The 15,396-nt window shown below is 40.0% G+C and overlaps 1 protein-coding gene across 2 annotated transcripts in view; it reads left to right on the forward strand.

The window, feature by feature from the left end:
- The first annotated feature begins 4,791 nt into the window (after positions 1 to 4,791).
- Positions 4,792 to 15,396, forward strand: part of lrp1ab (low density lipoprotein receptor-related protein 1Ab) — a 97,769-nt gene continuing 87,164 nt past the window's right edge. For both annotated transcript variants that reach the window (XM_028582098.1, XM_028582099.1), the window contains exon 1: positions 4,792 to 5,399. In XM_028582098.1, the coding sequence (XP_028437899.1) occupies positions 5,327 to 5,399 (73 nt within the window). In that variant the 5' untranslated portion in view covers positions 4,792 to 5,326. The remainder of the gene's footprint in view (positions 5,400 to 15,396) is intronic.

Below are 15,396 nucleotides of genomic sequence, written 5' to 3' on the forward strand. Positions count from 1 at the left end.
TCAGCTACAAACCACTACCTGTTTCGCGGCTTGTGGGCGTGGCTAGGTGTCAAATTGCCATTTAACGGTAATTTGACACCTAGCCACGCCCACAAGGTTGGACAGAAGCGGAAAGCTTTGCAATTTAGCTTTCTAGATTGTACTGACCAATTTTGAAGTCAATTGGGTTAAATCTGTAGGAGGAGTTCGTTAAAGTACGACCCCTAAAAATGGTAAAAATCATCCAAAACATGAATTTTTAATTTTTAATGGCTGATGACTAGTCCAATAGGCTTTTTTGTATGTATGGATAAGATACATATGCCTACCAAATTTCATGCCTCTACATGAAAGTTAAAGGAGGGGGCTTTAACTTTTAAAACTGTATGGGGGCGCTATCAAGCCAATTTGCCAAACCCAAGTCAAAGACCCATATCAGGTCGTAATTTTCAGAGTCAAGTAAGACATGCGTACCATATTTCATGCTTTTTTGAGTAGCTCAAGCACCTCATTTATGCGCTCAAATAAAGCAGATGTATGTCCTAAAGGTGGAAAAGCTTTGAAACAGCATGTTGACCATCATGGCGCACTAAACAAATGATATTTATCCATAGTTAGCAGCTCTTACTGTACTTCTACAGCCTCTATGGCTGGCTATCCATTATTTACTGAGTAACATGGGAGCTCTATGAGATAGATTACTGCCTTTAAATAAAAAATAAATGAAATGTTATTGAAAAATGAAACACCTGGACAAAATAGGCAAAAATGTTTAGATGTTCTACAAATACATATAGTATGTAGCTGTGATCATTGAGGAATTCGTCAGCATGTCAGAACAGTTAGTGTCATTTTATTTCATTCTCTCTTTGCTGTGGTAACATCTAAAACAATACGACACAAAAGTTAAATATCATTTCATTAGTTTGTTACATTACGCTACTTCTGAAGCAAACTAGTCATATATACCAGAACTTTTTATGTAAGTGAAAACCTGAAAGTAATGCTGTCCTGAAGATATACCTGATATTCGTTATGGTATTTTATTTGTCTGTGATACTGGAGCTTAAAATGCACCCTTTCAAGTGCAGCTTTTAATTGACTTCTTCATCACTAATGTTAACGCTGGAAGGTACAGTATGACTGTTTTTTTTTTTTTGTTTCTGGACCTGACCCAAATTTACAATGAACGCTTGATAAATAAGATAACTGTAGAACTAAGTCAGAAATGATCTTGCATCTGTCTGCCTTTTCATCAGTTGTCATGCTTTTAGACGGCTCTCATCATATGAATAAAAAGTGTTTTTATCAACAGAAGTTGCTTGGCAACTAAATCCCCTGCCCCTTTTGTTTCATCTTGCGTACCCTGACTGATTAGGCCTCAAGTGTGTAGAAAACATATGCAATTGTTCATTCAGCCATACAGTGTGTTTTTTCTAGTCATGGCATTTGCATAATACATCTACAACCACACAATTCAGCAGCATAGAAACACAGGCCTATATACTTATGTTGATCGAGATGCCCCAAAGATTTCATCCTGATTTCATCATGACGGTGTAGTCAGAGACAGGAGAGTCCATCATTCTCTATGGCCAAATATTGATGCTTTTTCGACTGGGCTGTTTTCAGACCACAATTAGGTCACCCTGAGTTTTTCACTCCACCCCCTAGAATTCAATCTATGCTATGTTTTGAAATGTGTGTGCAATTGTTATTAAGCCAGATGGGCTGTGAGTTTCACAGAGCTCAAGGACAGTTTAGGGAGTGACTCAGCCAACACACACTGTGAATAACGGGAATAGTGGAGCCTGTTGGGGGCTGTGGGTTTTTGGATAGGGTTTCCTCCACTAACGGATAGAAAAATAAAATCTGATGTAATTGCAACTGTACAGTATACTACGGTAGAATTTTGTTGTGAAGTATGTTTTCTGGTACCACCAAAATATCACTTAAAATAACACCTGCATTATCTACAAATGTAAGATACCGAACTTTGTGTTGGACTGGGGCTCTGGCTAGTGGGTTGTGTGGGGGAGGGTTACAGATGGGGGAGAAGTGAGTTGGGGTCAGTGATGAGGGGCGTTAGGAGAGCACAGGCTGCTGGTGCATGCTCCGCATTCCTCAGGTGTTGTCAGCATAGCTGCTCAGTAATTACCTCTCTGTGAAAACATGCACAAAGTCACACTTTACTTGCAAACTGAAAGGCACTAACCAAGAGAAGCTGATAGGGGAGTACATTTATATACACATTTAAACATATTATAAACTGGAATGGTTATTTTTTTTCTAGAGAATGATTGTGCCAGAGTAAAATTTGTTGAAAAATCACAGGCATGGTGCACATCATGCATGCAGTGTAGCTACAGATGCAGAGCGAGGCTGTGTGGAAGCCAGGAGCTTGATTTATGCAGCAATCCATCTTCTCTCAAGGATATGGTCAGGTTGGGTAGTTATAGCCAGGCAGACCTTGGCACGTGAATTGAGTGGCGTGATACAGATACAGTTGCAGATGGTGTTCAGCCTTTACACACAGAATTTTATTAACTTTGCATACAGGGAGTAGATAATTGTGATCCTCCCTCTGCATGCTGCTTTTCGTTGTTTCTCTAAGATGTCATAACTTTCATCATTGACACCACTGTCACAGAGGAAGCAGGTTTCTCCCTGTCTGGGAACTCTTCTTTCTCCCTCATCTTCCCCGCTCTGTCTCCATGGCTGGCTTGCTAAAAGCTGAGGGATTGTGTGCAGATGTGCCTGGAGTGAGGCCAGCCCCTCTGCCCTGGGAGAACATGTGGTCTGGGAGTGTTTACCCTGGCACTCTTTCAAACTCTCTCCCACACAGCATGCTGGCGTCTGTCTCTCCTGGATTACAATGCTCAACCCTCCTCTCACAAAAGGGGACCTTCTCAGGTTTGAGGTGACACCATACAGTCTATGGGCGACACCAGCGATCATGTTGATTTAGGGTGTTGACAACAAGAAGAGACAGCAATGGTATTAAAAAATAAACATGGGAATACATAAATGAATACATAATGTAATGAAATACTGTGTAATGATAGTTTGTTGCAAAAAAACTTCCAACATACTATTTTCCCTCTAACTTTCTTTGTGTTAATATTCTGTTTTGATCCTTGGAGTGAACATATGTGTGGATTCAACAGATATCCAGACACCTCAGGCAGTTTTTTTTTTCTCTCACAGATTCTCAACATACTTCACATTCTCTTCTGTGATTCAGGCTCTGCGTAAACATCTGTAAGTTGAAAAGCCCTGAAAGGCACGCTTGACAATAGTGGCAGCGAGGTTGCTGTCAGTTGTGTGAAATGCACACCGGTTGTTTTTAGTACACATGATTAAATGCCAGTGGGAAAAGGAGGAACAGTGCCATAGACCTGCAGAAAAAGTCATTTATGAGCATTTCAGTTACAGAACGTCTGCGGTGGAGGGAAAGATCCTCTCATGTTCTCTTTATAACCAATTGACTCTCTGATCAGAGCTTCCTTAGAGGACATGCCATGCAATATTGACCAAATATTGCATTAAGTTGTTTTATTATTTTTGTTGTTTTAGTGAAATGGGTTACAGTGTCCGTGTCTCTCTGTAATGTAAGTATTCAGTGCCCCCTGCAGGTTCAAATGGTTTATGGGTCTACCTGTTTTATACAGTCAATGGAGGCTACTCAATCACATAATTTAACAAAGATTACACACTGATTATCCCATATGGTTCTTTTTTTCATACTCAAAAATAGAATGGGGGATATAGCATACTCTAGATTGATGTAGGTCTTTGTTGTCCCAGGCTTTGGCAACCAAGCAATTACAAAAGATACAGTACAATGACATATTCTTTTTTTTAATATTACCTTTACTTAAAGTTGGGAAAAATATTATTATACTGGACATGCTCATCAAACAACATGTAGCCATATCTGTTTCATTTAACAAGCATGTCAATTTCTCATTTTCATTAACCACTAGAGGGCATGATTTAGTGGTTGAAGGGTCTCCACACACACACACACACACACACACACACACACACACACACACACACACACACACACACACACACACACACACACACACACACACACACACACACACACACACACACACACACCTCATTGGACTTTCTCCCTTTGTGCTTTGCTATCTTGGCTTGTGAACTACATACAACTCTGAATGTGTGAGCATAAGAGAAAACAGAGCCAATGACATTACAACATTTACATTTAATGACGAGAATTTATTGTCGGCCTCTGTTAAATAGGAATTCCTATACAAATATAATTTGAAAGTGATATTTTAGATTCCTCAATATTAGCTACTATTGAGAGCAAAGCAAAATAAGTCAATAAGTCGGACTACTGTATGCATACACTTATAGGCTATAACATGTTTGCTTGGCTGAAAAGATGTGTAGGCCTATATTTCTTGCACTAAACCAGCTGCAGACCTTTATGAAATAACTGGTAATGGAAAAACACTTAAAAGCAGACATAATGTTCAAGAACTCCGTACGCAGCATGTTAGTGTTTCACAGGTAGGCTATTTAACTGAATTTGCAGTAGGCCTATCGTTACTCATCATTTCATTTTGTTACGAGAAATAAAAATCAGGATTCTGTAGAAATATTGAGCCAACATGGCTGATCCCAGCGCGCCAGTTGCAGGCAGCGCCGCCTCTCCCTCCCACCTCCACGTTTAACGAAAAGCGCATGAAATGGGAGAAAAGGAGGTGTGTTAGGGCATGCGCAAACGGTGCTCGCCGTTTAGTTATCCCATTTTTTTTGAGGCGTCGAGCTTACGTCACGGGCTCGTCCACAGTGCTGGAGCTTGAGATTCACCATCCACTCATGCAACCACAAGCACAGAGAGGTATTAGCGCTCCGAGGGGGGAAAACGCTTTTACTTTTTAATTTTTCTTTTTAGTTTGGCACGGAATGAGCTTACCGGAGCCGGGCGGCTGCTGCAGCGCTTCTGGACGTGTGGACAATTGTGGTGGCATGGTGTGGTGAAACAGAGACCCCAGCAAGCACTGAGAGACAGAGGTTACACAGTGCATCATGTCTGAATGCGAATAATCAATTAGAAATATACATGACTGAGCTGCTGCATTGTCTATAGCCTCGCCGGGCTGTAGCAAGTCTCCTTTTTTGCTGAAGCCCGTCTGAACGCCGCCGTGCTGAGGGGCTGAGGGTGCAACTGAACGGACAATCGCACCCGGACTATTGAAGGGGTTCGGATGAGGTGGTTGATCGGGTTGTTAGGTTTTAGAAATCCAGCCAACTTTTCCTCTATTCATTTCTAACAGCAGTGCCAGCGAGCATTGCTCAGGATATGGCGATGAGGTTGTTCTACTTGGGATTTATACTCTGCTTGGAGATCACCTCTCCTAACGGTGCAACCGTAGGTAAGAAGCCTGTTGTGTTATCCTTGCATTGTGATACTCGATAAAGCATGAGCACTTCTTTTTTTTCCTGCAAAGCATCTGTGCACAGGCCTATGTTCACCAGAGTTGGAGCCAACATCGCAAATAGGTTGCCTTCACTATAACACAGTGTGCCCACAGCAGTCTTCTCAGAGGAACTGATCAATAATTAGGAAAGACTTAAATCAGAGAAAGTACCGCACAAATAAGCAGCGCATTGATTTTTTTTTTTTGGCGTATAATCAGTCTGCGTTTTTTTTTTATTAGCTGTGCTCCTGTCTGAGCAGACAGAATGGGCCTACCTGCAAGGATGGCAGACAGTGAGGTTATTCACTGTTGGAATATCCGGCAGGTAGGCTAAAAAGCAACACTTGCAAGAACGAGCCTCTTACACAAAACAACATCATTTCTGATTGACTGACTGACTCTCAACAAAAATGCAATTCCTCATGTAGGCTATTTGTCTATATGACTACAGCTGATTGCTACCATTCAAACCAAACGTGCTGTTTTTTATTTAAAAAAAAAGCATCAGGCTTAAGTATCATATCAAACCTGTGAGCCATCGGTCAGATCAGCTTTCGTGTTTGTTTTTAGTTCCTCTTCGCACATGAAAACAACAGTTGCTCGTAAAAGTGTAATCATAATGGCGCGGCTTGTCCCGACGTGTCCCGACGTGTCATGTCAGTAGCTGCCTGGAAATCACAACTTGTTAGTGACATTGAAATGAATAGTTCTCCTGTTACGTCCCAGGAGCTCCTTAAAACTCCAGAATCCCTGATAGTAATGAGATATTAAATGCACCATTGCTCTTGTGACAATGTATTGCAGACCTGTTGAGAGATCAGTCTGCTTTTTTTCCTCGAGCACCTAAAGGGAACCCTGAAATTGCAAAATAGCACATGTATCTGTATTTTTTTTTTCAACAGATAAACCTTGCCATTCAATATGTAACTTTGCACTTACATAAAAAGTATTAGGTTTACCCAAAAAGGACATGCTACATTGAAGCTATGTATTGTGATATTCTGAAGTCTTTTGTAAGTCATTCATAATAGGCTATATTGTGGCTGTCAAACAGTGAAAAATCCAATATGTCCTCTGTCCCCTCCAGCTCAGACCTGACAGCCTTGTCTTTGAATACATATTTGTAATATTAATCTGACACTTTATTTGACTCTGTTAGCCCATGTTTACTTTAAAACACAAAGAAAAGTAACACATTAAAACCTTGATTTTGCCACTGACGCAAAAAAAAGGTACCGTCAATGTCTTTTTTTGAAAACAGCTCCTGCCCATCTCTGTGTTTGGAGATCTTATATAATTTTCATTAGATTTTGATGGAAGCTGTTAAGAGTGAATGCCATAGCTGAGGTTACAGGAGTGAGCAAGCTCCCCCCACTTCCTCCATCAGTATGTAACATCTGGACACAGGGACACCATTAATCCAATTTAGATGTGACTGCAAGGGGGGAGGGGCCATCTGAAGAGCTGGGGGGTGAGGGCGGATGAAGCGAAATAAACTTCAAGAATCAGTCTTGGATGCTCTCCGAAACTGACACTTAGTTACATCACAGGGAGTCAGGGAATGGAAATGATGTATGTGTGTTACATCATTAGTAACAGTTGATTTATCAGCCTCCCATTGGAGCACTGTTGGTCCAAAAGGGTAGAAGTGGTCAAGTGAACGGTTGCAAGCCCTAAGGCCAGCCACTTGGACTGGATTTGTCTGGATCATTACAGCATGAATTTAAGAAAGGGAAAGGATTTGTGAGGGGAAGGTTGATTAGAGTTCATTATTGTGGTACTTAAAGGTGTCAGACTGACAAAATCCAGTTTAGTGCTGATGAGCCATGATTATATTCAGCAATATGAGGAAAGGTGAACACAATATGATTTAGATTTATTTATTTTTTTACCCTAGACCACACATTGTTGTATGGATGCTTGCTGTTTAATTTATTGTTGTTTAAATTTGGGACGCAACTAACCATTATTTTCATTATTGATTTAATCTGCAGATCCTTTTAGCAGGTAACAGATTAATTGTTGTGACATATTCCTTGCTTGTTTTGTCTAGCTGCCTGTCCAAAACTCAAATATATTCAGTTTCTGATAACATCACAAAGTACAGCATCACATTCTAACATTTGAGAAGCTATAGATATAGCATGTTTTCTTGTGACTCAATAAATAATCTATTATGAATGAATGAAGAAATTTATTTCAGACCTATCAAAAATAAACCAAACAAAACATCAAAGAAATGTACAAATAGGTTAAATAAGCAAAATATTCAAAAACAATAAGACACATTAACCAACATAGATGTCTCAAAAGGAGTAGGAAGAAGTATACACTTATTTAATCCTACCCCTTTTCCATAGCTCAGTAATTAATTATTTTATTATTATTATATTATGAAATAACCACATGTTAAGCCAATTTTCTATTCTCCTGTTTGAATTAAATAATTGTCAAATGAAAAGTACTGAGTGTCTTCGCATTTTATTAAAAACTTTAGTGCAAAATGAACCTAACATGCAAGGAACAGAACGTAAAACGTCATCCAAATTACTTAAATGTTGCTTTAATATTTGCTTTAAATAGACATTTTTATATTGTTTTGACAATATATATCGTCATATTGCCCAGGCCTACTATGGACCTGGAACTTTCATTTCAGCTTGGTTGACATTACATTAATTATTTTAGCTACAGTGGGGGAAATAAGTATTTGACCCCTTGCTGATTTTGCAGGTTTGCCCACTTACAAAGAATGCAAAAATCTACAATTTTAATCATATGTACATTCTAACAGTGAAAGACAGAATCCCAAAGAAAATTCCAGAAAATCACATCATATGAATTTATTAAAATTGATAACCATCTGATGAGGAAAAACAAGTATTTGACCCCCTGGACAAACACCATGTTAATATTTTGTAGAAAAGCCATTATTGGCCAGCACAGATGTCAAACGTTTTTTATAGTTGGTGACAAGGTTTGTGCACATTTCAGCAGGGATGTTGGCCCACTCCTCCCTGCAGACAGCCTCCAAATCATTCAGGTTCCGAGGTTGTCGCCTGGCAACTCAAATTTTAAGCTCCCTCCAAAGATTTTCAATCGGATTCAGGTCTGGAGACTGGCTAGGCCACTCCAGAACCTTGATGTGCTTCTTCTTCAGCCACTCTTTTTGTTGCTTTGGCGGTGTGCTTAGGGTCGTTGTCGTGCTGAAACACCCATCCTCGACCCATCTTCAGCTCTCTCACTGAGGGAAGGAGATCTCGGTCCAGAATTCCACGATACATGGCCCCGCCCATCCTCCCCTCAATACGATGGAGTTGTCCCGTCCCCTTGGCTGAAAAGCACCCCAAAGCATGATGTTGCCACCACCATGCTTGACGGTGGGGATGGTGTTCTTTGGGTTGTACTCGGTGTTCTTTGCCCTCCAAACACGACGAGTTGAGTTGAGGCCAAAAAGTTCTATTTTGGTCTCATCTGACCACATCACCTTCTTCCAGGCCTCTTCTGAGTCGTCCAGGTGGTGAATGGCGAACTTCATGCGGGCCTGTACATGTTTCTTCTTGAGCAGGGGGACCTTGCGTGCGCTGCAGGATTTCAATCCATGACGGCGTAGTGTGTTACCAACCGTTTTTTTGTAACTGTGGTCCCAGCTGCCTTCAGTTGATTCATCAGTTCCCCCCTTGTGGTTTTGGGATGATTCCTCACCGTTCGCATGATCAGTGACACCCTACGAGGCAAGATCTTGTGTGGAGGCCCAGACCGAGGGAGGTTGGCGGTGGTGTGGTGCTTCTTCGATTTCCTGATAACTGCACCGACAGTTGATCTTTTCTCTCCAAGTTGCTTTCCGATTCTCTTGTAGCCCATCCCAGCCTTGTGCAGATCAACAATCTTGTCCCTGATGTCCGTAGAAAGCTCTTTGGTCTTGCCCATGGTGGAGATGTTGGATGCTGGTTGTTTGGGTGTTGACAGGTGTCTTTTATACAGGTAACGAGGTGAGGCAGGTATATTTGATGTAGATAATTGGTTCGGATTGGGGCTGTGTCTTAAAGAAAGACTAACTGGCTTGTAGGAGCCAGAATACTTGCTGTTTGTCCAGGGGGTCAAATACTTGTTTTTCCTCATCAGATGGTTATCAATTTTAATAAATTCATATGATGTGATTTTCTGGAATTTTCTTTGGGATTCTGTCTTTCACTGTTAGAATGTACATATGATTAAAATTGTAGATTTTTGCATTCTTTGTAAGTGGGCAAACCTGCAAAATCAGCAAGGGGTCAAATACTTATTTCCCCCACTGTATGTCATTTTAAGATTTTGCTGAGAAATTTGCATTTCAATATTGATTTATTTGTAGTTTTGAATTAAATTCTGCATTTCATGTTGCAAAATTGTCCCATGTTAAATGAAATCCTTCACCTTTACTCATTGTTTGGAATTATACCACCAAGACGTTCACGTTGGATAACTTTATGACTACTGAGCTTACATATAGGATCTCAACAACCTTTAGAAGCAGAAGAATCCCGTTGGTAAAAAGTATAAATGTGGGTCAGAGGCTAAAGAGGTTGAATTCCTGAGGAGCCCAGACTCTGTTTACCTGACCTTTTTAATGGGACCTGGCTTTACCTTTTCCTTAGAACTGTCACTGGAAACATCTGCTGGAAAAATTCAGCATCCTTCATACAAATTCAACAGCTAATAGAACTTAGATTGCTCTCTTCAGCTCATCCAAGTGGAGGACACTGGGGAGTGGTTATTGTAACTACAGTATGTACACCTGAGGCTGTCTGTTGATGCACTTTTATCAGGTAACACAGATAATCCCCATAGTGTTGTTCTGCCATTCAGAGACGTCTCACAGAAAAACTGTATAAAAAAATATAATATGTAAATTGAAATACAGCCAACGTGTCCAGATTTTGAGCACATTCTTTTGCTTCTGAGTGAGATTTAATGTAAAGCTTGTGTGCAGGTGTTTTGCATTTTGGTATTGACCTATAGTGAAAATATTTGGGAAATGATAATAGCAGACGGTGGGATTCTTTACTGTAGCTGCAGAAAAGGTCTCCTTTTTCATTTTATCCCTCTACTTCCTGCACTGCATTGTAATCAACTGTGACCAGTAGGCCCAACCTGATTAACATAAATGTCCTCAGTGTTGTTCCCCACATATTGAAGGTGTGAGACTGCAGATGAGAGTGTTTGTTGATTGTGAATAGCAGGGATGTACTGTAATTGGTGTTTTCTGCTAGCTACACCACTGCTTACCCTTTTTAGCTCCGAAGACTCCCAAAAAGAAACGGATCGGCCCCTTGAACAAAATAGGGAGTGTGTGGGTGTGTGTGTGTGTTGATGCAGCTCTGTAAGATTCATTGGGTCATTGTTGGTGACATAATCAGGCTTGCTTTGCTTTCCTGCTTTCCTTTTCTGTCATTATGAGGATGCCTCTTAGAAATTTGTATTTTATTTTAACATGACACACACCACAACACATCTTTAGATAGGAACAAGTCGCACTTCATAAAGACAGTACACAGAGTTGTTCAAATGTTGCGAAGGGTTGCAATGTTTGCCTAACACCTTGCACAACTGTGAGATACTGGCTTTGTGACCCCTGTTTTACTTGGGCATCATTAGGCCGGTTACACACTGGCTGCGTGGCGTGTGCGTGGCGTTTCTGTTGCGTGTCAGCTGGGTGGCGTCTGCTTGGATTTTTCTGTCTTTACACACCAGAAACGTGTCTGATGCGGTGCTGCTGCTGCTAGCCTTTTCTGGACACATTTATGTTTCCCATTGATAAGATGAAATACCATGTTAAATATAAATATATACTGATTTGATTACAGCAAAGACAACGTCGGCAGTATTGACGGCAAAATAGGCTACAGAATATTTTGTTCTGTATTGACAGGTGCAATATTAGAAAATCGACATAATTTTTTTTTTTTATTACATTTATATCTGCATTTATATCAAAACCTAGAGACTTTCAAACATCAACATGTCATTTATTAATATGCATTTGTGTCTAAACGACATAAAAACATCTTTTCCTATTCTATTTTGCCTGGAAACGCTTCTAACACGCTTGCGTGTCGCATGAAAAATAGCCGTTGGTTCTATTTCTAGCAGGAACGCGTTTTCGGCGCGGCTCGAGTAGTGCCTGAGACGCGCGTGTCACGCAGGCAGTGTGTAAGCTCTAACCTGTTAACAGGTGGCCGAAATATAAACGGACATGCCACGCCGCTGACACGCTCGCGCGACGCGTCCAGTGTGTAACCGGCCTTAGTGGTGAACTCCTCACCTGATGCATCATGCTGACCCTCCTGATTGTCCATTTTTGGACCCTTCTAGCTGCAGCTCTTCTAGGCTTGTTGGCTTTACCGGGTCACGCTCTCGTACACCTCAGATGTTGTCGATGTCCCCGGCTTTGCGCTCGACAGGAGAATCGATTTGATCACAGGGACCCATGGCTGCTTTCACACCTGGTGGTCAGAGGCGAGAATCTGATATATGGAGATAAGAGTCCAATTTCATGGACTGCTGCAATGTGTCAAAGCTGTTTACTTTCATCAAGGTCACAGGAATGTCTCAGTAATGGTACATTGGGTGTACGTGAAACAAACATTTATGCGGTCTGTGTTGTCGGAAAAAAATGGACACAATTAAAAAAAAATTTATAGTACCTCTGTGTAAGGGACCGGGTAAATGTTACTGTTTGATGGATTGTATCACAATTACTGTAGCAAACCTTCCTTTTTCATTTTCAGTCTCTTGGAATATAAATAAAACATACATTTAAGGGCATACAATACTAAGACATACAACATTATATCACAAATATAGTGCAAACATTGAGATCTGGCACATAGCAACATAAAAACAGTTAAAGTATACAGTACTTAAATTAAGATAAATGCATTAGTTAACCATTTTTAGCCCAAAAACTGACAGACCTGTGTGTGTTTTTTGTTTGTTTGTTTTTTATGCATTAATTTCTCAATTGATTGTCTAGAAAATTTGTTGTATGACTATATGTATTTATATCATGATATAAAATCAAATATACTGTGATTTTGCTGATGGTGTAAACCCCTCGCCAACTTTATCTACTTTAATGCAACTTCAATACTTTCCATCTGATAACTTGCTACCTAGTGCTCATCCACTCTCAGATTACTTCAGCTCAGCAGCTCAAACCAACAGTTAGACACTTAGATCACATAACCAGGTGATCTAACTGACATCTGCCTTGGCAATATAGTATACGTAGCATGTCCTGAAGTACCTAAAATGGTTAAATAAAAAGTCTACACAATTTTGCAAGTTTACAACATGTACTGAAAATGCAGCATCATGAGATGAACTGAACGCACCCCTTTAACGCTTAGTATGACGCTGCTACTTAAAACGCATGGCTACAAGAACTCTTAAACTCATGAAATGTACATTACAAGAAAAACAATAGATTACATTTTTATCATTGATACCTAACCTAATACCATAATTAACAAAAGCTCCTAGTAAAGCATTAAAATATTTTAAGAAGAGATTAAGCATGTTCATGAATGGCATGTTTAATGTCCCACTATTCAAAATAGACAGTTCACACATTAACATACTTACACTTCTGTTGCACTGTAATCCATTATACCTATACTATCAGTTACATCGCTGACCAGTTATGCGCTTCTCAAAATCTGTAATCAAACAATTGTAAAATCTTTCCCCACTAAAGTGTTTGTCATCTCAATAAGCAATGGTACTAAAAGTACATGTTTTCTATATTAATGTGTGTCACAGAAAAACACTTCGCGAGACACTATGGGTGTATCTAATGAACACTAATTTCACTTGTTAGAACTCTCTCAAGCCTTTTGCTTATATTTGAACACAAAATTCACATTGACTTTAGTTTGTAGACTATAAATGAAAGCAGTTTGAAACCTTTGAGTTTATATTTCCATGTCTGATTCTGTTATCACCTCAAAACTCTACTGACCGGGAACCAGTTGGATGTATTCTGTAGGACAATCATACTTAGAAATTTAACTCACTCGTGCTGGCATTATAGTGCATGCTGCATTTTCAGAAGGTCTAAGGAACTTTCGTTTAAAGATGAGACATTTTGTATCACACATTTAAGTTTCAGGATTTCTCGGCTGAACAAAGAGGTCATGTGTTAGGATGTAAAGCGGATGACAACTAATTTGTGTATTGTTTGAGTCATTCCCAGCAATTACTGAGCCAGAAACATCCCTCCCTCCTGCCTCCTTTTTAGAGTGAATTTAATGAGTGATTGATAGAGATAGACTTTCATTAAATCGCAGAAACATTTCATCCTTCAGCTGAGGTAAATCCTCCTACTGTATCTGTGCCTTATTCCTGTAGCCTCAATGTTTTTTCCCTGGTAGCTTCAGAGGATGGAGGCAAGGCAGGATTGACAGTCCTCTCAGTTGCAGTAATGCCTTGCAGTGAATTTATGTGTCCCAGCCTTCATTTCGTGGTGCACATATTCTGTTTTCATAACAGCTGAATCTGGTTGGACTTTTCCTCTATGGGTGCACAGAGCTGTGCTGTGCTGTGCTATGGAGAAACTACAGGGCTGGTGTGGAAGAGCTCTGTAGAAAGCACCATGAGACCTATTTACATTTATCTTTATGCCCATCAATCACACTCAATCAGTGAATGTCTTTTACTGCGTTGCCTTTTATTACTCTGGCCTGTGATGTCCTGCAGAGCCTCATCAGGTTACTTCCGAGGTCAAAGCTGCACCCTTTTGTTGTGCAATGACAAAAACAACGAGGCTCTCAGGCACATGAGTAGGCACAAACTCAAACTCAGTCTTCTGCTGTTTGTGCATGTTCAACCTCTTTGAAAATAGCTATTGTGGATTAGAACTTGAATAGCCTATGGTCATTGAATGTGCACTGTGAGCTGGTTAAAGTGCTTGGCTGTGGCTTGGCTTGACACAAAGCTAAGTGGTTGTTTCCACTGGATGGGGACTGCACAGTGTGGGCATTGAAGAAGTTCATTCAGTGGCAACAGCAGTGGTCAGGGCAGGGTTTTACATTAGATAGTGTTTATCCCTACTTTCTACCCTCTTATACCATAATATTCTACATTTTACATCTAAAAGTCTCGGACTTTGGTTAAAAAAGATTCCATGTGAATAATTAATAGAGCACAACATTCAAAATAACGGCTTCCCTCTGCCCTCATTCTTTTCCCTGTGGTCCTTGTTTGGTTTTAATTGTTATTTATAATGCATGGTTCTTGCTTTGAAATCCTGCTAAACTGAGCACAGAGAAATCACTTCAAACTTGACCGCAGGGGTCTAATTACATACTGTAGTCAGTTTGCTTTTTTTGACTCCCTGAAACACTGGAAGACCTGAGTTCCACAATGGAGGACCAGGAAGGGGTGAAGTGATGAGAAACAGTTCTGGTTTTATTTCTACTTTCTTTTGTCGCTGCCATTGTACTTATTCATTCAAGTCATTTCCCATTCCCATTCGTACTGTTATCTTTTAACAGCATTTAATAGAATCCATGCTCTATTGCTCAGCCTGGAAATTATCGACAAGGGGATTGGGTTGGTTGAATAGGATGTAACAAATTTACTTTTGTTCACAAGCATGCCTCTAGTGTTAGAGGCATGCTTGTGAAACAGAAGTAAATTTCATATATCAATTTATTGGTGAAAATTCCAGCTCAGTCTGTGTGCATTAGAATGATGGTCATCACTGCGGTGTGTGGCTAAAGCAAAAACTATATATTATTACCGCCAAATAGAACGTATTCAATAATACGTCCAAAAATGGTTTTCACATAACAAACTTTTACTTAATAAGAATAAATCATATACCATGTTGTTCGGCACTAAATTTAATTCTCTTTACCCAGTTAATAATTGTTCAATTCGCTTTTTGGATGGAACACTTGAGAAAGTG

This window comes from Perca flavescens, chromosome 7, assembly GCF_004354835.1.
Source record: "Perca flavescens isolate YP-PL-M2 chromosome 7, PFLA_1.0, whole genome shotgun sequence".
NCBI classification, from domain to species: domain Eukaryota; kingdom Metazoa; phylum Chordata; class Actinopteri; order Perciformes; family Percidae; genus Perca; species Perca flavescens.